Source organism: Ursus americanus, chromosome 2, assembly GCF_024610735.1.
Source record: "Ursus americanus isolate L20-20 chromosome 2, mUrsAme1.1.p, whole genome shotgun sequence".
NCBI lineage: Eukaryota > Metazoa > Chordata > Mammalia > Carnivora > Ursidae > Ursus > Ursus americanus.
In genome coordinates, this window is record NC_142128.1 from 5,273,400 (window position 1) to 5,300,997 (window position 27,598).

The 27,598-nt window shown below is 43.5% G+C and overlaps 1 protein-coding gene across 3 annotated transcripts in view; it reads left to right on the forward strand.

Moving 5' to 3' along the window:
* Positions 1 to 534: 534 nt before the first annotated feature.
* LMTK2 (lemur tail kinase 2) overlaps positions 535 to 27,598 on the forward strand; it is an 81,946-nt gene continuing 54,882 nt past the window's right edge. The window contains exons 1-2 of one of the 3 annotated variants that reach the window (XM_045813421.2): positions 535 to 901; positions 24,842 to 24,963. In XM_045813421.2, the coding sequence (XP_045669377.2) occupies positions 820 to 901; positions 24,842 to 24,963 (204 nt within the window). In that variant the 5' untranslated portion in view covers positions 535 to 819. Of the gene's footprint in view, positions 908 to 1,111; positions 4,788 to 24,841; positions 24,964 to 27,598 lie in introns of those variants that run through there. The other 2 variants (XM_045813420.2, XM_045813422.2) reach the window with 2 other exon arrangements.

Below are 27,598 nucleotides of genomic sequence, written 5' to 3' on the forward strand. Positions count from 1 at the left end.
TCATCCTTTAGGTGACTCTTGACAGTGGAAACAGAGTGTGCCAGGTGGCCAAGAGAGGACAGGAAGGAAACTTTTGGCAAAAGGAACATCTTGAGCTCAGGAGCTGAGTCAGTGGGTGTGAGGGGAGAGCCATTCTATTCTTGTTGAACTAAAATGAAAGCCCAAGTATCCTTGATGGCCGATAGGATGTGTAGGTCAACCTAAGAAGGGCCTAAAACGGCTATGACAAGTAAAAAGGCAGAAGACAAAACAGACCTATTTTTGCTCATTTTAAAATATTGAAAAAAATTCGATGGATTCTGAATGCTTTTTATTGTCTTCTTTACACTTCCCTGTATTTTAAAAATTAAAATTGTCGGCATTACCTGCTGCCCACGCACTCCTCCGTCTGCAGGGGGCGCACCGGCGGCCACCCTACCTCTTTCGGAATGGTGGGCGGGGCCCCTCGGGCTTGTGTGGAACTGACGACTGGCTGGCTGGGCTGTTCGTCACGGCGTCCCGCCCCCGCCCTACGTCACATGACGCAGCCCATCATGGCGGCGGGAGCGCGGCTGCCCTGGCTCGCGGCTCCGCAGGACTGCTGCCGTTGCTGCTTTTGAGAGGTGGCGGCGGCGGCGGCAAAGGCGGGCGGGCGGGAAGGATGGTGTTTCTGTGGCCCGGGCGGCGGGTGCGGACCAGGAGCCAGGCTGAGGTTTGGCCGAAGCGACGTGTGCTCTGGAGCAGCCGGCGCGGGTGCCGCTGAGGCAGGCAGGACCGACTGACGGACGGACCGACGGAAGGCGACCCGAGAGCCGGCCCCCGGGCCGCGCCGTGGGCGAGATGCCGGGGCCGCCGGCGTTGCTGCTACTGCTGTTGCTCCTGGCCGCCGGCAGTGCCGGGGCCGCGCCACTTCCGCAAACAGGTGCAGGTGAGCGGGCCAGCTGCGGGAACCTAGGCTGCGGGGCCACTGCGACGGGGGTGGCCGGGGAGGAGGCTGCGGGCCCGGTCCGGCGTCGGCGCGGAGGAATAGGAGGGCCTGCCGGGGCTGGAGGCCCGGGGAAGCGAGCGATTAGGGAGGTTTCTGCCGCAGGGGCGTGGGGTGGGGGAGCGGGCAGCCTCTCCAGGGCCGAAGCGGGGGCGAGGCGAGGCGGTTGGGGCCCGGGAGGGCGGCGAGCGGGGTGGCATCAATCGACCCCTCCCGGGGTAGCCTGCGGTACCAGCTCTGAACCTGTTGCCTGAAGGTCCTCAGCCTACATCCCTTTCTGGCAGTTCTGCTTCCCTTTCAGATGACACCTGCCTCCTGTGTGTTTCTCACATCTTATAATAAGACCCGTTTCTTATCCCTAATCCTACTTAAATGCAAATGACTTGGTGAGATGTGCGGAGTTTCCTTCGCTCCCTGCAACTTGTTCGGAAGTTGTAAATTGATTTTAGACGCTGTGCTTTTTATTCGGATTGAATCTCTGGGGATGAGAAGGAAACAACTCTGTAAATATTTCTATTTTAGGAAGCCAGTGATTAGAGTAGCGGCCTTTGAGTAACTATTGACAGAATGGCCCAAGGGTGATTGAAGTTTCTATTTTAGCTACGTCAGGGTGTGATTTTCTTTTTTTCTCCCCATATTCTCAACATCGTTTTCAGTTGTGGTTTATTCTCCCAGATAAAACTTTACCCCAGGAAAGCATCCCAAGTTGGGTTATTTTTTATTTTTTTTAAAGGAAGAAAAATCTGGGTTAAGATTTAGTGCTTATCTTTAATAAAGAGAGACTGAAATTTCATAGATTCATTAAATTTTAGTATTGGAAGAGACCTTAAAGAAAATTGAGTCTGATATCTTTGTTTTGCAGTTGAAGATACTGAGGCCCTGGGGGTCAAATGACCTACCCAAGGTGACACAGCTAAATTGTAGGTGGAGCCACATCTAATACCCAGGTCTTGGATTCCCCTAGTTGTGTGATTTTTCCGCTTCCCCACTTCAACCCGTGTAAGTGTTTAGGCATACTCCTGAGGTTGAGTTATTTTTAAGTGATGTTCACTAGATACACAATGTGGAAGTTACCTTCCCCAGTAAAGACAAACACATCTACAATGAAAGTTATGTATGATTGTTTCCAGAGCTACACCAGGTTATGTCATTGAGTGCCCTCTAGTTGAGTATTATCTGTTATCATTGTACCATGTAATGTATCGCTCAATTTTTGGCACTGCCTTAGATCAAATATTTGTTAGGTGAATTCTGTTTTCTGATCTGATAGATAAGAAAAATGAATGATACTAGAAGTGTATGATGCCCAGGTAAGAGTCACAGAAAGTACCTAGGAAGTGATAAAAGACTATATGGAAAGATGTTGATATTGAAAGAAACTGATGGTGAAATTGAAAATTAGCACTAGAGTAGGATAGTGGACAAAGAATATTCAGTGAGAGGGATTCAAGAAGTTTCCAGATGACTTTGCACTTAAATTTTTATATTTTTTGAAAAATAAGTTCTATGTGAGAACCTATGGAAATGTGTCTGCCTATAAACCTCTTAACATGATTTTTATTCCATTCTTCCACTATTTTATAGAGGTGTGAATCATAAAATCGGAGGTTTTTTGGGGACATTGTAAAACAAAACAATCAGGAAAATTAATTCATAAATAGAAACACCAAATTTTGACGTAAACAAAGCATAAAGAAATATTTGCTGATTTATAGCAGCTTTTGCAGATTTTCCCTTCATATTCTGTTGCTCAGAAGGTATATGACTAGACATATGGCATATGAATGAAGGTTAAATTCTGTGGAAAAGATGCATAATCACACATAGATTTGGGGGTTTGTATTTCCATCCAAAAGAGATTATTAATCCTGGTAACAGAGATGGATTCCTGATGAAGATGTATTAGGCCAGGAAGAATAAAGAAACCTTTGAGCTAATCCTGGGAAATGATCTCACTGGTTAAGAAAGAGGAACCCCTCTTGAACATATATGCTAGATAAAAGAGCAGTTAAATGTTGAAAACAGTAACTCACAAGCCTTTGATTATCTCGGGGACTGGCCATTTTCTTATGAAGGATAGATCCATCGCATAGTGTCTTTTGTCTTCTTGGCGTTGTTCTTTCTATTTAAATTTCAAACTGGTTAATAGTGCCTTGAAGAAAGCATGGCTTATCAAAAATAGGTTGGAAAAAATGCTTGAATTTAACCTGTGCATGGGGAAAGAAATGAGTCAGTTAACTAAAATTCAGCCAAAATTCATTTCTAGGTTTGGAAGTTGAAAAGGGCATTTACCCATTCAGTCATAATTAAGCTTTGTTAAGTATGTGGATTGCCTTTGCCCATCAGGCAAGAAGGCATTTCTTTCTTTTCTTTTTAAGTTTTTATTTTAATTCCAGGTAGGTAACATACAGTGTTGTATTAGTTTCAGGTGTACAAGGAAGGGATTTCTTGCTTGAACTTTATTTTGGGCCTCTCTTTATTGCCCTGGGAGTTGCTTATGCCCTTTTTGGGGGCCTCTTCCTGAGAATGTCTATTTCTGCAAGGGCCCTTGTTATGTAGATGGAGATCTCCCGTCGGTCCTCACTAGGAAGCTTCCATAAAGGGAGAGAGTCCACTGTTTTCACACAGAGTGAAATTACCAAACTAAGGTTACAGTTGAGAAATTATTTTCTCCTGGTCATAGTTATCAGATCATTCTTCTCTTAGAAAACATTTATGCATGCACCTTTTGTAAGATTCTCGGGATTCACATCCTAAAAAAGATCTTCTGTTTGTATTTGTGAAGGCATTCCCCTAAGTCCACAGTTTGTTATTAATATTAGGATAGTGGTTAGACAAGGAAACCCACTTCTATTGTTCTGTGGCATATTAGGTCACCGAGTACAGAGGAAGCTTTTAGCAGTTCCAGATAAAGGAGCTCACGGAAGTCTGTGAAGCCGGTGGGACTCGGCTACTTATTAAACAGCGGCTTGTGAAACCGGGGCTCTCGTTTTAAATTAAACAAACAGACTTGGATCTTGAAAAAGGTTCTGCAGTAAAGGAAGTGCTTTAGAAAAGTGTGAATTTTTGTGTTTATTTCAATAGCTTCTGAGAAATAATGATTTTCAACAGGCTTTTCATGCAGATTATTTCAAGATTTATGGCTGTAGGGCTTGAGATTTGATTTCGGTTGGGAATGTTGTAGTTGCTCTCAGTTGGTGGTATTTTGGAGTTAACTAAATATGCTCGTTTGTACAGTATTAGGAAGTCTGTCCAACAGTTTTGTAGCTGATCAGCATTGAACTTATCAAATCCCAACAGTTTCGCTGGTATCAGTGTGCTGACTGTTCATGCAATTCCCTTGAAATTTAGGGAGTCCTCGGGCCTGCTGTGTCACTTAGATAGCAGCTGTAACATGTCACAAAAAAGACTTTGTAACGTAAATGAAATGTCCCATAAGGGGTGGCCATGGTTCTGCAACAAATGAGTCTTCAAAAAAGTCCTTGTAGGTGGACGTATCAAAAGAAGCCAATGTTTGAGTCCCTTTAAGAGTGAAAGTCATGAACCGTCACAGGAGGAGGGGGTGTTGAGGATAGAACTTGGACTTTGGAATCAGTCTGGGTGGGAGGCCTTCCCTTGCCACTTGAATGGTGTTGGGACCTTGGGCCAGTTACTTGACCTCTCCAAGCTTCTCAGAACTCAGCTCAGAAAAAGGATGATGATATTTACCCTAAGGGTTGTGGGAGGTCGTGTCATGGTGGTGTGCCATGCCTGCTACGTTGGGCTTCTTCATTGCTTCAGATTTCCTTGTAAAATTGGTGGGTTACCATGGAATCGACTAATGGTGAGTGGTATGGTGCAGAGAAGGAACTCAAAGTGGAAGCTGCTTATCATGGCATGCCTAGAGTTTACTGGATTTAAAAACCTTTGTTACTTAAAATAACTTGAATGATGGGTGAAGAAGAGATCCTTCACAGAGAAATCTGGCTTGTTTAAGGTTAATACATAGGCTGGTATTGTTATGTCTTGAAATTCATAATGTTGGGGAATTGTGCTAGAAATTTTTAGGATGATCTGGATTAGTCCACTTTTATGTAATAAACCTGTTTTTAAATGTCAAGATTATTAAAGCTCTTGCACGTGAACAGTTTCTGGTTTTAATGTACTTGAAGGAACCATGAGCAGTGCAGGTCTAGTTGATCCAAACAAAATGTGTACTTGAACAAAGCATCCCTGAAAACAGCCCGCTGAGCTGGGCCCTTAGAAAGTGTCATTGGGAGAGATGACCATGACTGAGTTGTTTCCTCCCTCTCTTTTAAAGTCATGTGTTTTTGTAGTCTTCTAGCTGTGCCTTACTTTTCTTAAAAGGTTTATTTTATTATTTTTTAAAGTTTATTTATTTAAGTAATCTCCGCACAACGTGGGGCTTGAACCCACAACAGCAAGATCAAGAACCACAAGCTTCCCGGTCTAAGCCAGCCAGGGGCCCTTAAGGGGTTTATTTATTACTCAGGCTGGAGGAAAAGAATATTAGAGGAGAAGTTGTACAAATGATCCTGGTCTAAAACACACTATATCTAGGGTTGTTTTTAGTTTCGATTTTCTTTCTTTTTTTTTTTTTTTAAAGATTTTATTTATTTATTTAACGGAGAGAGAGACAGCCAGCGAAGGAGAGAACACAAGCAGCGGGAGTGGGAGAGGAAGAAGCAGGCTCCCAGAGGAGCATGGAGCCCGATGTGGGGCTTGATCCCAGGACCCCGGGATGACACTCTGAGCCTAAGGCAGCCTAAGCCTTAACGACTGAGCCACCCAAGCGCCCCTAGTTTTGATTTTCAACTTTTCTGTAAATCTTCATATGAAGAAGACACTGTAAGAGAAAACTGAGGAAATATGGTAAAATCAGTGCATCGGAGCAAAATATTGGAGTGAAGTATTTTTAAATTGTTAGCAAGTGACTAATTTGGAACCGTGCCTTGGCATTACAGTTATTTGCCACAAAGAACAGGCATATCAGAAAAATAACCTCAGTGTTTAAAAAAAAAAAAAGGTGTTTTTTTCCCCCAAAGGTTAGCACAATGCAGAGATTCCAAATTTCATTTGACTTTATTGTGATTCAGATGGGAAAAATGAGAATTGTTGACGCGAGATGCCTCAGGTGCCCCAAACCACAACATGGGGAGTACCTCTCATTCTCCCTGGCCCATCTTGGTCTAAGCCGGCGCTCAGGCGCTCTTCCCCCCACAACAAAAGAGTGACTCTTTACTCTTCCGCCCTCCTGGGGCTTGGGGGAATGGTGGTGGCACACCTTTTTGTTTTTGACAATTTGGCAGATTTTGCATTTTACCGTATAATATGTGTTGGTTTCAAAGCCCTAAATAACCATCGAGTCAGATAGGTGCGCTGAGACCATGTGCCATGGTGAGGCTAGAGTAGCCCCTGGCCTCCAGCATTGGACCCCCGTTTGGGAGCCTTGGTCAGGAAAAGTCAGTGCACATTTCCGCTGTAGGGCATCTGTGGTCCCTGCCTCCACGCTCCACCTTTTGTGGCACTTTAAGAGCGAAGTTAATCTGCTTCTCATTTGTAAATTATTCCCAGCTCTCCATATATTCTCTGTTGTCTGGCTCCTCCAGCGCCTCCGTGCGGTCTTTTTCTTTCTGGTCTTTTCTTTTCACCTCTTTGCTGCCCCAGTTTTCCTACCAAGACCTTTTCTCTTGCCCAGATCCTAGAGATTCCCTCCCCCAATGAACTCCTACTAGAGTGTTCACTTGTGGAACAAAATGTTCCGTGGGGTGCGGGGTGAAAACATTGGAGGCTTGGTTTTTATTTATTTTCATTTCATTTTTTAAAAATTTTGACTTACATGACTTTTTAAGGTACAGAATATATTGGTACACTAACACACTTTTTCTGCTCTGTAAATCAGTGTGCATGAAATGAAAGGAATGTAAAGAAAATTTACTGATGGACTCTGATCAGAAAAGGTTTGGATTGGCTGTACCAGTCTACCATTTGCATTTAGCAAATACCACTCATTTCTTTAAGCCTTGTCTTTTCACCTGGACTGCAAGGACTGTGTCCTATATCCTCGGTATTTCTGGTGTTTGCATGGCATCTCACAGGGTGTGGATGCTGAGGCAAAGTTTGTGGGTAAGGATGGTGCTGGAGACCGAAGTTCGGAGACCAGTACTCCGGAGAGTGTGTGCGCTTAAAGGAGAGGATGTAAGCTTACAGCCTTTCGTTCTCCTGCAGACTTTGCTTTTCATGCATCCACAGCCCACTGCCTGGAATGAGGCCATTTATAGTTGCCTTATTTTTAATAATAAACCTTCTCTTTTGGAACAATTTTAGATTTACAGAAAAGTTGCAAAGACGGTACAAGGAGTTCCTGCATATCCTTTACCCAGTTTTCCCTCTTAACATCTTAATTTGTGTGGTAAGGAGCCAATATGAATACGTGATTATTAACTGAAGTCCGTACTTCATTCATATTTCTTTAGTGTTTTCCTAGTGTCCTTTTCTGTTCCAGGATACCACATTACATTTCGGTGTCAAGTCTCATAAGGCTCCTTTGCCGTGTTCCTCTTTTTTGATGATCTTGACAATTCTTGAGGAGTTTGATGTTTTTCTCATTGATTAGGCTGGGGTCATATGTTTTTGGGAGGAAGACCACAGAGATAAAGTGCCATTCTAATCACATCGTGTCAAGAGTACGTGCTTTCAGCAGGACTGGTCGTGTGATCACCTGACTATGATCACCTGTTTGTCAGCTTTCTCCACCTTCCCTTCTCCATGGTACATGCATGTGCAACCCACATTTAAGGGGTGGTGAGTTACGCTTCACCTCCTGAACAAGTAGCTGTATGCATTACCTGGAATTCTTGGGTATGGGAGATTTAACTCTTCTTCCCCATTAATTTTCTTACTCAGTTATTTGTATCAGAGTGGACACATGGATATTGATTTTGTATGTGGGTTTATAATCCAATACCAGGTTATTTATTTTGCTGCTCAGATTGTGCCAGCTTTGGCCATGGGGGAGCTTCTTCAGTTGGCTCTGGTACCTCCACCCCCACCTTTTTTTTTTTTTTTTTAAGTACTTTCTTATTTTCTGGCAGTGAGGAAGCTGTAGGCTTGTATATTTCCCTGTCCAGCCCTAGAATTAGCCATTTCTTCAGGCTGGTTCCTCTTTTTGGAGAATGATATTAGAAACCAAGACCTGGGCCCTGGATTTGCTCGCTGCTACCAGGGCGTGTGTGTATAATGGGGTTTCGATCCTCTCCTTCCTATGGCTAATCCTACATCATGGGAAGAAGAGAGAAAGATTTTGGAAGGACGAAGGACCTCTTAGGAACAAATGACTTGGAAGGGCCCTGCCCATGTTTTCTTACTGTCCCTTGACCACTTATTAACCAACTATCAGCATTACCGTAAGCACTGTACATCCCGTGTTTGTGATATAATGATTTTGGTGGGATGTTATTTTTATTTTTAGAGTAATAGATATTTGAAAGATAGATGTGATTTATTGTCTCAAAAAGCAGCCTAATCTCTGAGAATATGAGGGAAACCTGTTAGGCTTAAGAATTTAATTAGAGGGGCGCCTGGATGGCGCAGTTGTTAAGCGTCTGCCTTCGGCTCAGGGCGTGATCCTGGCGTTCCGGGATCGAGCCCCACATCAGGCTCCTCTGGTAGGAGCCTACTTCTTCCTCTCCCACTCCCCCTGCTTGTGTTCCCTCTCTCGCTGGCTGTCTCTCTCTATCAAATAAATAAATAAATCTTAAAAAAAAAAAGAATTTAATTAGAATTATTTTAGGGGGGTCTGTCAGCTTTGGTAATTGTTGAAAAGGATTCTAACTCCTTTAATTGGTAACTTTTTAATTGGTAAAAGCTCACAAGGAGCTGTAGACTTGTTTTCATCTGTTTACAGAGCTTTTCATTTCTTTCCACCTTTTATTCTGGGTGATTTCAAATATATTCAAAAGTAGAGTAAATAATACAGTGGATCTTCATGTACCCATCACCCAGCATCAACAATTTTTATTTGTGGTGAAGCTTGTTCGCCTGGATGCTTCCTGCTAGCTTGGCCACCCCCTTGCTTTGATGTAAATGCCATGGTACCCGATGAGCTGAAAGTGTTTCAGGAGAAAGTGAAGATATTTTTATAAAACAGGACTTGCATGAAGATCACTGAGGTATTTGTAGAAATGCAGACTTTCGGACCACAAAGCAACGAAATCAGAATTTTGGAGGTTGGCCTGGCAATCTGCATTTATAATACTTTTTTGGTGATTTCTTTGCCCTCACAGCATAAATATTTTATCATGTACTAGAGATAAGATAAAATCAGTTATTTGTTGGAAATCCGTTGACTTGGGTTACTAGTGAGACTCAAGGAAGGAAGAACAATTTAAATTTTAAAAATTAATGTCAACACCTAAGTTCTGGAGAGACTTCTGCTCCTGACCACGGTATGTGGATATCATTCTGGGGAATCTTCCTGTGAAAAGTAGGTATGCGATAACCACAAAGGAATTTAAACACTGCAGGGCAGAACAGTTACAGCTCTAAATGCCTTTTTTTTTTTTCAGTCCCTTCTCTGGAAGTCAGTATAAATAATAACCTCTTTACGTTTTATAAATATCCTGTATATATAATCGGTAAAAACTGCAAGTTGGTAGCCTGACAGTCAGATGCCAGAGTTGTGAGCTGAGAGCCTCGTGGTATAAATGTGGTAGCCCTGGACTGACCAGGGTTTTGCCTGCTGGAGCTCAGCTCAGCAAGGAAATTAAGCTAGAGCAGGCGTAACTCAGGGACATCCCTGATGCCCCAAGTGAGACGTGCACACAGCAGTGCGAGAGCCCTGGATTCATGACCTGTTCAATAACTTTCAGGGCTGTTTCTTTCCAGGATAATATGTCATTAACGTCTTGCTTTCAAAAAGTTTATTATTCTAAGCTAGTTTATTTTAGAATAGCCTGGAATTGTAGCTTATTTCATATCTTTTTTTAAAGATTTTATTTATATATTTGAAAGAGAGCACAAGCAGAGGGAGAGGGAGAAGCAGGCTCCCCGCTGAGCAGGCCTGACACGGGGCTCGATTCCAGGACCCTGGGATCATGACCTGAGCTGAAGGCAGACACTTAACTGACGGAGGCACCCAGGTGCCCCTATTTCATATTTTTCAACAAGTACTTTTTTTTTTTTTAGCTAGTTGATACATTTTCGTATATTTGCTGTGGATGTATTGGTATGTACAAAATACTCTTATAATGACTAAAGAAAGTACACCATTTAATCTCTGAAACTGCTACATTGTAATGATTGTATAATCAGTCCAGTTTGATTAAGAGCATCCTGGGCTCACATACTCGTACAGATACTTCAGGACTGTTGTTTTGGGCAACATCTGTATACCTTGGATTGGAGAAAAAAATTGAGTTACAAGCATCTGTGATAGTGATTTGTGAAAGAGGAGTTGCTTTTAGCCAAAGTGAATACACTATTATTTAATTTTTTAAAAGCTTATGGGTTTTTTCCTCCTTGAGGCCCATGTTCAGTCGACCCCGAGAATGTCTTTTGCCTTGTTTGCTCTACTGCCCAGAAGACTTGAGTTTGACATGATGACATTGCAACCTTTAATTATAGGAGGTAAATCTCTAAGGCATCTTGGACTTAGAAGGTCGAGGAGGATGAGTATGCAGTCATTTTGCACATTTACAGTAGCCACTTTAACCAGTTAGTAATTGTGAAATTTTGTAGTTTCAGCTTTTTTATTGCAAAACGAGAGCCTTGTGGTCTATTGGTTGCCTCTCAGATGAGCCGCTGAATTTAAGTTGAAAGTATTTTTCACACTGCAATTCTTCCCCAAACCCCCAATAAATTCAGCCTGTGCTCCTTTCACGAGGAAAAAAAAAAATTCCTCTTCCCGATTCCACCTGGCAGTGTGCTTGTGTAGGATGGTTCTCTGTGTCAGCAACAACGGTTACTTTCCAAGGATCCAGCCTGCCAGTCACAGCGCAGAGCCCCACTTGACTCTGACTTCAGACTATTATTAAAAGGCAACACCAGGACACTGATTGCTAGTGAGGCACAGAAAAATAACAAACTTACCAAAATAGTCCCCTGGGAATGCTCCACCGGAGGCCTGGTGCCCGGGTGCAATCCAGAAATCTGTCGTTTAACTTCATTTTCTTTAAGGAAAAGAAAATCAACTTTAATAAAAGATCTGATTTCTGGTATTGACCATAGAGGTATTTGGTAGACTCATAAAATTTTGGAATTATAAATTCTTGTAGAGGGAATTTTAAAGCTGATGTGCCAGCTTACAGGTGAAGGCACTGAGGCCCAGAGAAGTTCAGTAGTGATTTCGAACCCATTCTGCCAGTCAGTGGCAGACCTAATCCAGAAGGAGGGTCCTTAACAGCCAGACCCCCCTGTTCACCAAGTGCACTGCTTAGTACCCTCAGAACGCTTTCATTTGCGTGATGCCACACATGTACACAGACTAATTGCAGTCATTTCTCCTCTGGATATTTCTTCTTTTTTTTTTTTTAATTTATTTGAGAGAGAGATTACAAGCAGGAGGGGCAGAGGGAGGAGGAGAGAGAATCTCCAGCCGACTCCACAGTGAGTGCGGACGGGGCTGGATCCTACAACCCTGAGACCATAACCTGTGTGGAAATCAGGTTGGTCGCTCAACCGACTGAGCCACCCAGGTGCCCCTGTTAATTCTATTTACTATCTGAAAGTACGGAGATGAAGTTTTTTAAAAGGATGCTATTTATTTATTTTAGAGAGCTTGTGAGCAGTGGGGAGGGGCAGAGTTAGAGGAAGAGAGAATCCCAAACAGACTCTACACTGAGCATAAGCCTGACATGGGGCTCAGTCCCACGACCCTGAGATCATGACCTCAGCCGAAATCAAGAGTTGGGAAATCAAGAGTCAGTCGCTTGATTGACTGAGCTACCCAGTGCCCCTGGAGATGAAATTTAAATGTAGTTGTCATATAGTTGATTCTTGAACTACTAAAGGTAATTGTTTATTGAAAATTAGGAAGCTGAAGTGCAGATGTCTATAAAGAGGCCCAAAATCCACATTCATATTTAACTTTTAAAAAAAAATTGTAAGAAAAACAGTTCGGGCCCCTCAGTGGGTTAAGCATCTGCCTTTGGCTCAGGTCATGATCCTGGGTTCCTGGGATTGAGCCCCGCCTTGGACTCAGTGCTCAGCGGGGAGTCTGCCTCTCCCTCTCCCTCTGCCCCGCCCCTGCTTGTGTTTGCTTGTTCGCTCTCTCTCTCATAAATAAAATCTTAGAAAAACATTAGTTTTAGTTTCCACCTATGAAATGAAATTGCACTGTTTAATTAAAGGTGATAAAAATAATTCTGACTTTTAGAAAATGTAATCATAAACTTATAAACATGAAAAATACTTCAAACACCTTCAGTTTATATGCTTTTGTGGAGGAATGGACCCTTTTTAGAATTTGCTGAGTGCTGTGGGTCTGAAGAATAATGCTCAGTGAGCAGAGATTTTGTGTATACTTTTAAGATTCACAGATACGTATTGAGAAACGTATGTGGAGTCATAGACAAATAATCACTTTTCTCTTCTTTTTCTCAGCTCTTTAAGACTTCCTTCTTGATGTATGCCCTAAATCCCATCCTTTTCCAGCCCTGGCTTTCTTCCAGGGCTTAGTCATCAGGGGCACCCTTCTTTGTCATCCATGTTTTCTCCTGGACCCCTTCTCTCAGTTAACACGTAATATATAATAGACCAACTTAACATATGTAATTTTCTACAGAGCTTTAGTTTTGAATAACTTTACTGGTATAACAGTGTCATATAAGTGCTGTGACTTTGGAGAAGCACCTTCACCTCTCCTGCTCAGTTTCTTCATTTTAAAATGAGGCTGATAATATCTACCTCACAGGCTTATTGTGGGATTGGGTGAGTTTGGAATAGTGCCTGGCACGAAGTAAGCACCTTTTACATATCAACATGAATTATATAACCACCTGGGGCCAAACCACCGTCATTTCTTAGGTTAATTGTAATATCGGAAATGTGTTCCGTGGTCACTTTATATAAAATAATGAACCTCCCCAATCCACTGCTTAATTTTTCCACATTGCATATCACTGTCTGAGGTGCTGTGTATTTATTTACCTGCTTATCATCTGTCTCCCTGCACAAGAATGTAAGCTGTGAGTGTGGGGTCTTCTAGATTCCCAGAACCTGTAGCGATGCCTGTCCTATAGATGGTGCTTAGTAAACATTTGTTGAAGGGTGTGTTGGGCAGGACTTGCTGCCTGGTGGACTTCACAGTAGGGTGATGGAGCAGCTGTGCGGATAGGAGACCCCCCAGCCCCGTAGCTCTTTTAATTATCTGTAGATCCTTTATCTTGGGCTGGACGCTTGAGTGTCGGGAGGCACCTGGTTATATTGGGTTAAATTGTCACTGGGTTTAGTTTTTAAATGTAATATAAAGACATACCAGTGAAGCATTATCAGATAGGAAACCCTGGGCAATCTCGCCTGCATGTCCTATAGAACCTTGTCAAGGTCAGCGTCATAAGCAGTTTCTGGCTTCGTTACAAAGATAGTACTTAAAAAATAAAACTTTATTATGGGGAATTTTGAACATACACAGAAGTAAACACAAGAGTATAATGAATTCTCTGTACCCGTCCCCAAGCCCCAGCCATCCCTATGGCCAGTCGGGCCGCATCTATCACAACCTGCTTCCGTTCTGAAGAGAGAACTTTCAGAGACACATTGCCTAAGAATACATTACAATTACATTAGGAAGAATTTCAATTAGACCTTAGGAAGCTAGAAAGTTTCTGAGACCACAGACACTGTATCAAGGTCTTGTAGGAACATTTGAGGAAAAGGTAAGACATGTTTTTCAAGGGTTTTTAAGGTTTGCCCTACCTGGGAAGTAAGGAGCACCCATTTAGGTCATTTCTCCCATCCTTTGGGTCCTATTGTGCAGAAATGGTATTAGCTAAGTGTTGTGAGTCCAGTACTGCTGTTGATCTACCTGCACATGTCTGCAGATTCCAACAGGAAGTCGCATGGAAAGACAGAATGTCCTTTCCCTTAGATACTAGCGGAACACTGAAGTGACCAGTATGGGGGAAGAAGCCCTGGGAAACTGGCCATGAGTTTCTACTTCTGGGACCAGATGCTGCCTGTTCCTGAGCTGGCTTCCCGGACTACAGGAAGATCCTGATTCAGAGCTGTGGCAAACATGAGTGCTGTCGATGACTCCACAGCCTAACTATGCCATCGACTTAATTAAGATTCTAGTTTGTAAAATATTATCCCTGCCATGGTTTCCCCTGGGGTAGGGGCAGAGTCGTCTCACAGAAGTCCTGTAAGCCTGACGTTCCTTTGGCTGAACTGTTACCATGTTAGATGGAGTCTCCATCCTAGCCGGTGTTTTTTACATTGGAATGAAATGAGCCTTTGATAACAGTTCGATGGGATAGGCTGAGAGAAACAGCAACTTCATATAAAATGATCTCATTCACAGGTATTCAGTCAGCACTCAAATTATATAACCTTTCCGCAAGTATGAGAGAACAGTTGGGTTGGCTGACCTTGAAAGTCATTTTTGAGCAAAAAGAACACTTCGCTGTCTGTGATTAGCACACAATGTGGTTTGTTTTTCTAGGCTGTTGATATTCCGGCTTAGGGGTCTCTGTGGAGTCACTGATTCACCAGCTGGATCATCACCGCACTGTGTACTGCTCTGTGTGGTGGGGCGTGTGTAGTGCTGTGCTTCATTTTCTCTTTCTACTATTGGACTGCATTAGGGACGTTCTAGCTTAGTTAATGTTATTATAAATAGATGTGTTGTTACACTAAGAGGCAAGGAAAATATTTAGTGACTTAAGATTCTGTGCACAGGAAAGCTTTATGATAGATGGGTTTGTAATTTCGAGGTGTTAAGTAGAAATGCATGATCTGCAATGATTGTCTGAATTTTTTTCCCCAAGTAGTATGTTGATGATTCATTTTACTAGGTCTCCAGGATGTGAAGCTACTTGTCAGGATATTGGAAAACATCCAATTATTAGTCCTACCCTGACAGAAAAAAAGACAAAAAAAGCCAAAACTTTGTATTTAGAAGCAGACTTTATGTCAGGACCAGTCTGGAAGATCTCTGGTCCCGCAATTCCCTGAGTTGTACCGAGTTCCCTTTGTCTAGTCAGCCCAATGGCCACTGGTTTTAATTATTAAATAGATACATAAGTCTCTCGTGAATTTCCAGAGGGCCAGAAGAGAGAACATGGGAGGGTGATATCCGCATCTGACACTTGCCTCACTGGCCCTTTCCATTCCCAAGCTGCTGGGTCCCGGGAAGCCAGAGAGGAGGGCAGATACACTTGTCCTGGGTGCTGTCCAAGATGGTTCCCCTACCGGGCGGTGGGGAGGAATCATGTTCCTGAAATACTGAATTTGCATCGTTATGGACCTGAGTCCCTGTCCAAATCTCCCCAATCCCTCAGAAGATGATGGTATTTGGAGATGAGGTCTTTAAAGAAGTGAATATATTAAAACGAGGCCATCAGCTCCTTAATTGCTAATCCGATATGACTGGTGTCCTTATAAGAAGAAATTTGAACATACAAAGAGATATCAGGGATGTGCAGAAAGACCTCGTGAAGACACAGTGAGAACACAGCTGTCCTCTGAAAGCCAAGGAGAAAGGCCTCAAAAGGGACCAACCCTGCAACAACTTGACGTTGGACGTCCAGCCTCCAGAACTGTGAGACATTAGATTTCTGTGGTTTAAGTCACCAGTGTGTGGTGAATTGTGAGAGCGGCCTGAGCAGATCAGTACACGATGTTCAGACTAAAGCAAATTCAGAGTCACATCTTGGAGGGCATCTGTTAAGAAGATTCCTTTTTTCCCCCCTCCTCCTACCAGTGTCCCAGTGGAGCCCCAGTTGTGCACTGGGCTCTCCCCTCAGTCCAGCACCTCCCCTGGGCTCCTGCAGAGGAGAGGGGACCTTTGCGTTCCTCCCTTGCAGCCAGAGCGAACCTGCCCTGACGGCTTCCAGCGAGATGCAGCTGTGTGGACAGCACAGGTGTGAATACACACTCGTTATCACCGGAGAATATAAGTTGGGGAAAATCTACTTTTGGAGAAAACATTTTTGAAAGAAAACAATGGAATAGTTACACTACTGAACATGAATTGTAATATGGGTAAATAAAGAATGTGGAAGTTCTCTGTGACCTAGGGAATAAGTGATAAACTATTAATAGTGGGAAGGGTCAGAACCACCCCAGTACAGTGTCTGTTGGGGTGTGATATGTAATGGGAGGAAAATCTTTGCCAAATAAGGCATAAAATCATTGAAGGAATGCTACTTTTATAGTCTTCTTTGTTTGACCCTGGAAACATAAGTTTCTTCTGGTAACCAGTAGATGACTTATGGATTTCTCTCTCTCTCTCTCTTGCTTATCTTCTCTCCCTTTCTCAAGCCCCTTAGTTGCTCTCTCTCTGACTCCATCCACCCCCCCCTTCTGACTGACCGAATGCCAGGCTCTATCCTGGGCTCTGTAATCATTGCTGGAGAATACAGACCTGGTCGCTGACCTCGTTTAGCTTGCAGTCTTGTGGGGGGAACATTGGGCTTTTAAAATACACAGTGTGATAAACTCTACAGTGGGCAGTACAGGTTCGTGGGGGCCCCGGAGGCAGGGACTCTAACCTGCGGAACCTCGGGGACATTTTCCAAGTTGAGGTCTGAGTAGTGAGGATGAATTAGTGGAGGGGGTGTGTCCGTGGGGGAGATTCCTGGTAAGGGATGTAAGCTTGCAGACTCTGAAGGGGCAGAGGGCCTGCCTGGAAGGACTGAGCGTGGTTCATGGTACGTGAAACTAGATGCACTAGAGGGTTAGGAGTGATGAGAGCCCGGGGCGGAGGGCAAATGGCAGCTGATGATGACGGACACTGGGGCTTGTTACAGAGTGTGGACACAAGGCTGAAGACTGTGGGAAGCCCCAGGACAAAATTCAAGAACTACCCCTCCTCGTTCCCCAGTCACCTGGTTTCCCTCCCTGTTGGTGACCACTGTTGGCCAGGGGTAGCTTTGTGTGCACATTCGTCTGATCTGTTTGGTTTTTTCTTATTTTCATTTAAACATGTATCATAGAGATGGTTTGCATTGTATCCCTGCTCCCCCCAATTCATATATTGAAGTCCTAACCCCCGTGACCTCGGAGTGTGACCCTATTTGGAGATTGGGTCTTTATCAAGGTAATCGAATTAAAATTAGGTCTTTAGGCCCTAATCCAAACTGCAGGGAGAAGACGGGTATCTCCCAGAAGGTGGGAGAGAGGCCCCGAGTACATCCTTCCACACAGCTCTCAGAAGGGATCAGACCTGCCAGCACCTTGATGTTGGACTTGTAGCCTCCAGGACTGTGAAGCCCCCGTTTGTGGTATTAGTTACAGCAGCTTGAGCAAACCAACAGACATTCCTAGAGGAGGCGAGAGTAGAGATTGTAAATTGTTATATCTATCTTCCCCCCATTTAAACTTTTTATTTAATGGATGTGAAGAAATTATTTAATAAATAGAAAACTTCAACCAGACAGACACGACTGTACTGACCTCCCCTGTGGCTGTCCCTCAGCCTTGGTCAGCTTGTGGCCGTCCTTTTTCATGCTACCCCCTCACTTTCGCTGCCCCCGTACTGTTTGTTTGAAGGAAAGTCCAGACATCTTTAAATAGGTCACTATCTGTGAAAAGGTAAGGACTACTTTTAAAAACAGAATCACGTTATTATCACTCCTAGGAGCAATGAGTCATCCTTCCTTAATATGGTCAGTTGCCAGTGTTCAGATCTCCAGTTGTCTCAGATGTCATGATCGTTTTGAGTTGGAATCACGATTCAGATGATACGCATACATCGCAGTTGGTCAGTATGTCTTTTCAGATCTCTTTCAGTCTCTTCTCCATCTCTCATCATGCAGGTCTTCCTCCTTGGTGTTGCTCGTAGCATCTACTTTGCTGATCACATTCTTATGGTGGTACTTGATACGTTCCATGATTCTCTTTATTTCCTGTAAATTGGTATTTAGATCTAGAGCGTTGGTCTGATACAGGCTTGATACTTTGTTCTTGTTGTTTGCTTTCAGTCTATTGTTTTAGGACCTGGTGGTGGTTTTCTGTTGGGACACACATAATGTCTGGTTATCTCTTTTTGCATCATTAACTTGATATAAATGTCACATTCACGAAATACTATTCTTCTGTTTTTTGGTTTTTTTTTAAACAACTATTTAAAAATGTAAACACCATTCTTAGGTTGCAGGCCATACCCAAATCAGCAGTAGGCAGGATTTCGCCTACAGGCCATAGAGTCTTCTGATCCCTGTTCCAAGGTATATACATATGTTTGATATACTAGGAAATATATATTTAGTCTTTGTCCCCTCTCCTGGCACAGAACTCCTAAACCCCTTGGAATTTCCCAAGTGATGAGGTGATAGGAGCATCTCTTGTTAATAATAACAAGCCCCTTTCAACGGCACTTGAATTTATGCTAATGAAGTGACTCTTGGTGGCCCCTAAATAGCTTCAGGATGGCGGGTAGAGGCCAAAAGGACAAATTGTGGGATTAAAGGGTTTGAATTTACCACTGGATAACCAAACAGTAAATATGAGGAAATTGCTAGTGACTGAGGAAGGAACAACAAAATGAGAATATCAGCATTTTCAGTCCCTAATGGCTTTGCACATCCCGTCACTTGTTTTTATCTGTGGACCTTAAGAAAGTTTTATTTAATCCAAAAATGGATTCACAGGTAACTCTTCAGTTAATTGCGTGTGTGTTCAAGTTCTGATGGAGTTTCTAGGCAGGGATTTATAATGGTTGGATTAATAATCAGGTAATATTCCTGATTTACTCTGAGTCATTGCTGTGAAATTGCGTTCTCCAAATTACCAGTCTATAAAACAGGTAATATGTACCTGCCTCTTAGAGTTTCTCAAGTTTTCTGCTTATTAAATCAAGTGCTAGATATCTATTAAAATGGTTTGAAAACTGTAAAATGAAAACTCACAGAATGGGCTTTAGAGATGCCAAGTATTTTTTTTTTTTTTAAAGATTTTATTTATTTATTCGACAGAGATAGAGACAGCCAGCGAGAGAGGGAACACAAGCAGGGGGAGTGGGAGAGGAAGAAGCAGGCTCACAGCGGAGGAGCCTGATGTGGGGCTCGATCCCATAATGCCGAGATCACGCCCTGAGCCGAAGGCAGACGCTTAACCGCTGTGCCACCCAGGCGCCCCTGCCAAGTATTTTTTAATCAGTGTCTGGGGGAAGCATACTAACTACTCCAAACCTCTAATTATCCTTGTTCTCGGTTTGTAATCCGTAAAGCTGCCTAAGAGAGTGGAGACACTCCTGTGGTCATTGATGTTTTTCTTTACTAGGTGATTGATTCACTTTATGCATTTCTGAATGCTGTAGGCTGAGAATGTGGAAGGAGAGCTGTCTTTCTGCATAATTCCCTAACTGTTGGAATCAGGAACCTTCCAGGGGCCCAGTTTGTAGTTTGAACCGCTGGGGTGTGGGGATTTTAGTTGTCGTTCCTCACATCTAGAATTTGCTTCCTCTCTGTGGTTTGTACAAACCCATCTCACCTTCCAGCCTATTCATAGGTGGGTTTGATTTCTTCATTTTATGGAAGTTTTTCCTTCATTGGTATGTTGAATTTTTTTAAAGCACATTGCTTTGGACTGATCAAAAGAAAAATACAGTAAATAAAATACTCTTTAAAGGTATAGCTGTACGAATTTCCTCTTGAGCCTACCTGATGAATTTCTTCTTAGGTGGTAATTTGTAGAGGCCCTTCCGTGGCACTGGAGGACACGGAGGGTCGGTAGACCACACCTACACGGAAGAAATCTGAGTATGGGAGAGCAGATGCCCCTGCAGTGTCTTAACAGAAATAAGTACGTTATCAAGGTGGGGCAGAACGCCTCATAACTAGTTATTTTTAACACGAGTCTGACTTTTCATGCCTACCTAATGACTCACGGAAGACAGTTTTATGAACCAGATAATTGAGCTGGCCTTCAGGCAGTGCTCATCAAATTTTACAATAAATAGATAGTATGTGATGATAAAAAAATTACAGGTGAAAAGAGAGGAAAAAATAATTTAATATCCACTTTGTGAAGTTTGGAGGAGAGCCCCAGAAGTATGAGCTTTTAATTAACAACAATGGACTTTGGGTCAAAGGACTTAGGTTAGGCTATTTTTAAGTATTAACAGTTAACCTCCTTGAGGCAAAACCATGTGGTATCAGGGGAGGCGAGGGAGATTCATTCTCAGCACCCCAGAATGCAGAGTCTGGCCCTGCCACTTTCCCACTTCATGTATTTGGGCTTATCGTTGTCCTCGTCTGGGCTGTGGAGCTGGTCAGATTCCCTCGGAGGTGTTGTGACCATGGAATGGAGCAATATTGGATTTTATCAGATCTCAGATGTGATTATGACATACCCTTATTTCTATGCCATTAAGAAAGAAGAAATGCTGCCAGAGTAAACCAGCTTTCTTTCGAGCGGAAGATGCCCCTGACATTTAGGAATGTTAAAGTGAGGTTGGACAAAACTGCGTCTTAAAAATCAATAAAATACAGTGTATATGAAAGTGGTTTGCTGCCTAAGCCTCAGGAGTCCTATTTAGTGGTTATTATATGAGTCAAGGGAGTGAAACAAAGTTGTCAGAATAAATACCAGTGGGAAGCAGAGGCCCTGCAGGATGAGAGAACAGGTAGCTGCCAGAAGAAAGAGAGGAAGTGCCGTCTGTCTGGGCCTCCGTTCACAGAGAGGGGGCTGTCAATGGCTCTCTGCTCTGCCCTTCGCTTTCCCCGTGCACACAGGTGTCTGCTTGGGGAGTTCTTGCTCTGAGGGACAGCTGACTTTGAGAGGAATCACCAAGTTATTTTCTCTGTTCAATGTTGGATTTTCCTCTGTTTTGGATTTTACTGGTTTAGAACTTGAGATTTTTTTTTTTTTAGGATTTTATTTATTTTAGAGAGAGCGTTTGTGTGAGTGGAGGGAAGTGCAGAGAGAGAGGGAGAGAGAAACTCTCCAGCAGACTCCCTGCTGAGCTTGGAGCCCAACGCAGGGCTCGATCTCACAACCCTGAGATCATGACTTGAGCTGAAATCAAGAGTCAGATGCTTCACTGACTGAGCCACCCAGGCGCCCCTGGAACTTGCAGATTTTTTTTTTAATGTTCAGTTAGCCACTGTATAGTACATCATTAATTTTTGATGTAGTGATCTGTGATTCATTAGTTGCATATAACACCCTTGCTCATCACAACACGTGCCTTCCTCAATACTCATCATCTGGTTACCCCATCCCCCCAGCACCCTCCCCTCCAAAACCCTCAGTTTGTTTCCCGGAGTCCATAGTCTCTCATGCTTTGTCTCCTTCTGATTTCTCCCCCTTCAGTTTTCCATTCCTTCCCCTATAGTCCTCCATGCTAGTCTTCAGTTCCACATATAACTGAAGCCATATGATAATTTGTCTTTCTCTGCTTGACTTATTTCACTTAGCATAATCCCCTCCAGTTCCATGCATGTCGTTGCAAATGGTGGGTATTCATTTTTTCTGATGGCTAATATTCCATTGTATATATGTAGCACATCTTCTTTATCCATTCGTCTGTTGAAGGGCATCTTGGCTTCTTCCACCCTTTGGCTGTTGTGGACAATGCTGCTATGAACATTGGGGTGCATATGGCCCTTCTCTTCACTACATCTGTATCTTTGGGGTAAATACCTAGTAGTACAATTGCTGGGTCATAGGGTAGCTCTATTTTTAACATCTTGAGGAACCTCCATACTGTTTTCCGGAGTGGCTGTACCAGCTTGCATTCCCACTAATAGCCTAAGAGGGTTCCCCTTTCTCCACATCCTCACCAACATTTGTTGTTTCCTGTTTTGTTAATTTTTGCCATTCTGACTGGTGTAAGGTGGCATCTCATCGTGGTTTTGACTTGTATTTCCCTGATGGCTAATGATGTTGAACATTTTTTCATGTGTCTGTTAGCCATTGTATTCTTTGGAGAAATGTCTGTTCATGTTTTCTGCCCATTTCTTGATGGGATTATTTGTTTTTTGGGTGTTGAGTTTGAGAAGTTCTTTATAGATCTTGGATACCAGCCCTTTATCTGTAATGTCATTTGCAAATATCTTCTCCCATTCTGTGGGTTGCCTCTTAGTTTTGTTGACTGTTTCCTTTGCTCTGCAGAAGCTTTTTATCTTGATGAAGTCCCAAAAGTTCATTTTTGCTTGTTTCCCTTGCCTTTAGAGATGTGTCTTGAAAGCAGTTGCTATGGTCCATGTCGAAGAGGTTACTGCCTATGTTCTCCTCTAGGATTTTGATGGATTCCTGTCTCACATTGAGGTCTTTCATCCATTTTGAGTTTACCTTTGTGTATGGTGTAAGAGAGTGGTCCAGTTTCATTCTCCTGAACTTGCAGATTCTTAAGAACCCTCGGATAACTCTATTTTTTTAGTGCAGACTTGAGCAAGGCTTCAGCTGGCCTGAGCCCGGCTTGGAACAGCACGAGTTTCAGCATTGTCCTTTCCCAGAGGGACCTCTTGTTATTGGAAAGGAACTTAGTCCTGTTGCCGTTGATTTTAGACTTCTCTGCTCTTCACTAAGGTCATTTTATGTTCAAGAACGTGTTTTGCGGGCACCTGCCTGGTGCAGTTGGTTGAGCATCCGACTCTTGGTTTCAGCTCAGGTTTTGATCTCGGGGTTGTGAGATCGACCCTTGCATCGGGCTCCATGCTCAGTGTGGAGTCTCCTTGAGATTATCTGTCTGTCTCTCAAATAAGTAAATCTTAAAAAAAAAAAAAAAAAAAGAATGTGTTTTGCTCACATAGGAATTTCGGTTAGTTCTTATTTTCTTCAGGTAGTATAGTTTCACTTCAGGAAAACGGTGACATTGTTCCTTAACTTGTCTCCATGCTTCCCCTTGGTGCACTGGAACATTGAGCTTACGTGTATATGTCAGTGACATCTCAAAAAAGCAAGCAGGGTGGGGGTAGTGTATTTCTTAGTCAAACACCTCTAGGTGAGACGCAACAATTCACCCTAACAAAGAAAAGCTTCACTATAGCCCTAGTTGAAAAAGATGTTTTCCAAATAACTTTTTGCTGAAAGTAAAGTTGCATTTTCTTTTGTTTTAAAAACACCCCTTTAAAAATGTAAAAATCGTTCTAAGCTGGAGTCTGCCCACTCCCATGCGAAACACAGGCCACAGGCTGTAGTTTGCCGATCCCCGCTCTGTTAGAAAGCGGCTTATTATGACCAAGGCTCCTTGAAGAAGTGGCTAGTTCTAAAGCTAGAGCTGGGAAGATAGAAGAAAAGCCTAGAGCTTCTGGTAGTGCCAGAAAATGAGACAGTGTTGCAGAAAGGGAAAGATGGAGTATGTCCAACAGACCCAGTAGTCAACTTGAAAGAGCTGCCAGGGGCCAAAGCTGGAACAATTTGAGCTACAAAATAATTTTAATAATGGATTATAACCCAAAGAATATAAAATAAATGTCTGTGGGTTCATAACAAAATAAATGACCGGATAAATAATTGAGGGAGAAGGGACAAATCTTCCTTATGGAAGAATTCCAAGTAAGAAGTGTAGAAGGACTGAGGGAAATAGAAGATCACCATTAGAACGTCCTAGTGGTAATTACTGCAGGTAAGGCGCGGAGACAAATGTGAAAACAAGTGTACCAGACTTTAGGGAGACACAGCGTATTTGTACAGCCTCACAGTGTCTCCCAGATACGAATTACTGTGGCAGTTTTAACATGTGTCTACAAATTGTATAGTATTCCTCCTTCCAAGGAGTGCAGCTTAAATCCTCTTCCCTGTGAGTGGGCCTGGATTCTGTCACCCACTTTTAAGGAATACATGAAGGGAAAAATGGCAACTTCTCAGTGGTGACACCTGGGCCAAGAGGTGGGGGTTCACATCACTGGGAGTAAGTTATGCCAACCCTGTGTGCTCCTGATGTGATGTGACGAGAAGTGTAGTTTGCTTTGGTATTCTAGATTCTTCCCACCTAACTGTAACCTCAGTCCAGTCATCAGGCAGAAAACATCAGGCCACCCAAACCAAGGAACATTCTATAGAATGCTGACCAGCACTCTTCAGAAGTGTCCAAGGGCCAACACTCAAGGGAAGAATGAGCCAGGTCAGAGCCTAGAGTCAGAGGAACGAGAGGAGGGAGTGTGTCGCTGGTAGCCTGGGTTGGATCCTGGACAAGAGAAGGGATGTGGGGCAACTGGGTGAAACCTGAGTAAAGGGAAGTTCAGTTAGTAGCGTCGTACCATCTTGTCTTAGTTTTGATCACTTTGCATTGGGGATGAAAGATTTGGAAGCCAGGTGAGGGGCGCATGGGGGTGCTCGGGGTGTCCCTGCAGCACCTCTGTAAATCGAAGATTGTTTCCATATTCAAAGTGTTTTTTTAAACCCTTACTGCTTATCCTGGGTTGGTCATCTACTTTCTCTTGAGCATTTAGGCATTATTTTCTTTTTTTTTTTTTTTAAAGATTTTATTTATTTATTTGACAGAGAGAGAGACAGCCAGCGAGAGAGGGAACACAAGCAGGGGGAGTGGGAGAGGAAGAAGCAGGCTCACAGCGGAGGAGCCTGATGTGGGGCTCGATCCCATAACGCCGGGATCACGCCCTGAGCCGAAGGCAGACGCTTAACCGCTGTGCCACCCAGGCGCCCCTAGGCATTATTTTCTTAATTCTTGGGTGGGAAATTATTGATTTGATTTGTGTATTAAAGTTGATTTTGAAATGTCTTTGTTGTTAATATTCTTTCTCTTTCCAGGGGAGGCACCTGCTGCAGAAGTCTCCTCTTTCGTGATCCTGTCTGTGTGCAGTTTACTGGTATTAATAGTGTTAATTGCAAACTGTGTATCCTGCTGTAAGGACCCGGAAATAGACTTCAAGGTGAGCACAGGTGGTGGGAACACTTAAAAATCATCCTCTGATACATTTATCGATAGATGGGTTACGTATCACAGTCCCTCGGGAGCAGGGACAGGCAGAATTTTTCTGTAAGGGCCAGATAGTAAATATATTCTGCCGTTGTAAATAGGCGATACTGGGGGCTGGATGGTCTCTGTCACGGCCACTCAGCTTCAGCTCCACCATTGAGACGTGAAACCAAATGGTTGTGGCTGTGTGCCAGTAAAACTTTATTTACAAAAATAGGTGGTTTGGATTTGGCCCACCAGCTGTAGTTTGCTGACCTTGCTTTAGAGCGTTATCGTCAATAACCACTGTCTGTTTTAATTTTCACTGAGTGAGAAATAAAGCATGATTGAAGTCACTTGCTGTGAGGCCTGTAAGGAAGAGCAGGCTGATTTTGTTTCCCCTCCAACTTTTGTACGCTGGTGCATTGTGGTGGTGAAGGTTATCAAGGCCAAGGGATCCCAGGGTATGTTTTGTGTATGAGGAAGAGCATCTTTCATTTTACCTGAACCCTTGAGTTCTCTGAGGGGGAGAAAGAGTGGTACCAATTGTAGATTTGGGTGGGGGTGGGGGTGGCGGGAAATACTATAGAAAGGCTGATGTTTTAGCTGCAGATGGGTGGAATCTGCTGGCAACCAAGTGGGATATCCTGTTCTAGAACTTACCACATGCCTGCTGGCGTGCATCAGGGCTCAGCGAATACTTGTTAAAGAGGAGTACTTGAAGAGAAAGGAGGAATGCATGCAGAGAAAATGATCCTGGGCCAGTGTCCAGTCCTGCCAGTTGTCCTGGGGCTGTCCTGGGGGCCATGAGGGCGACGGGTTCAAATTGGGGAAAAAAAGCTGTCTGCCAGCTTCAGCCCTCTTTTTACTGGACACATGAATCTTCTTTCTAGAGCCTCATACCTGTTTCTGTGTTTTCTTTACCTTGAGTGTGGCGGCAGCTCTGAGAGATAAGGAGATGTGTTGTCCTTTTGGCTCGACGCTAACATTACACACATGGAAAGATGAAAGCAGAGGGAGGCTGGAGGAAAAGACTTACTAGCACAGGCCATTTTCCTTAGAAGATTCTACCGCGAACAAACATAGAGTTTTATTCACAACTTCAGCCCCCGGGCCCTGGAATCACTACAGACACGTCTGTGGGAACTTAATGACTGTATGGCGGCACAGTGGTAGGCAGAGAATCTCTGTCCGTTGACCCTCAGTCTTGCTGAGGGACTGTGTACAGACACCTTGTCTTTTGGGGACAAAGATAAAGTCTGATCAGTGTTGCTGAAACTGAAATCCAGGCTCTCTCACGTGTCATGATGTCTTGCCTTAGAATGTTCTGACCCAACTGAGTCTCAGTGTTGACCCAGGGAGCTTATTGGGAATCAGTTGAGCTTACCTGGGTGATTCTGCTGCAGGTGGCCCTGGGACCACACCGTAGAGAGGATCCTCTCCGGCTGTGTAAACCTTGACTGAAGGCAGAGTGTCCATTCCTTTAGATTTAGAACTGTGCAGTGATAGAGACTTGGTCCCTTGGAAGTTGTGTTACAGACCAGGAAGCTGCTGCCTGGCGGAGGAAGCGACTTGCAGGCGTGTATCCAGGCAGCCACTGGCATAACTAGAAAAGCGACCCAGTCTTCTCTCTAGCCCCATGTTTATTATTTCGCAGTTTCACCTCTCTGAATCTTAGAATCACTGGCTGCCTAATGGTATATCATGCTACTGCCAGGGTTTTGAGTGATGTTGTTTTTAAGGTAGGGGTGATGGATAAAGTCTTTTTTTTTTTTTTTTTTTTAAGATGTGTTTATTTATTTTAGAGAGAGAGGGAGAGAGCAGGCAGGAGGGGCAAAGGAAGAGGGAGAGAGAAACCTAAGCAGACTCCATGCTGAGTGCAGAGCCCAACACAGGGCTTGATCTCTTGACCTCAGGATCAGACCTGAGCTGAAACAAAGAGCTGGAGGCTCAACCGACTGTGCGGACCAGGCGCCCCAAGTCTTTTGTAATGAGAGAAGCTTTAGGAATGTCCAAAGGGGAATTGAGCAGAGCTCTTCCATTCAGAGGTGTTTCACGGACTGAAGTTATGGCACCTTGTTCATCCTACCCCCTCCCCCGTTACAAATAGCAATAAATATCCTAATGCATTTGACGGCATGGGTGACATATATGAGAATAATGTCCTCCCACATGCATGTGAGAACATACATATTATATCAGAGAAATCTACCCTTACAACTTCTGGTTTTTCCCTTGTGGGGGCGGGGGGTGCAGCAAGGGGTTGTGGTAGAGAAGGAAAATGATATTCTGTAGAGGAATGGAAAACAGTCTTGCTCACTGATCTGTTCTGAGCTTCTGTTACGGTACCTGGTGGGGTAATACTCATTAATTATCTGAGCGAATGAATGACCTTGATCATCACCTGGAGAGTGTTAAATTAATACGGACACCAGCGGAGACCCATCTCACTGGAATGATGATAGCAGGAGTCAGGGTAGCTTTCTGCTGCACAGAGTCACTGAAGAGATTCCTGTAGCTCTGTGAGCACAGCTTCAGTTTTAAAGTTACCATCTTCAGAAAACCAGACATTCTTAGTGTGTTAATGGTACGTGCGTGCTACACAGCTT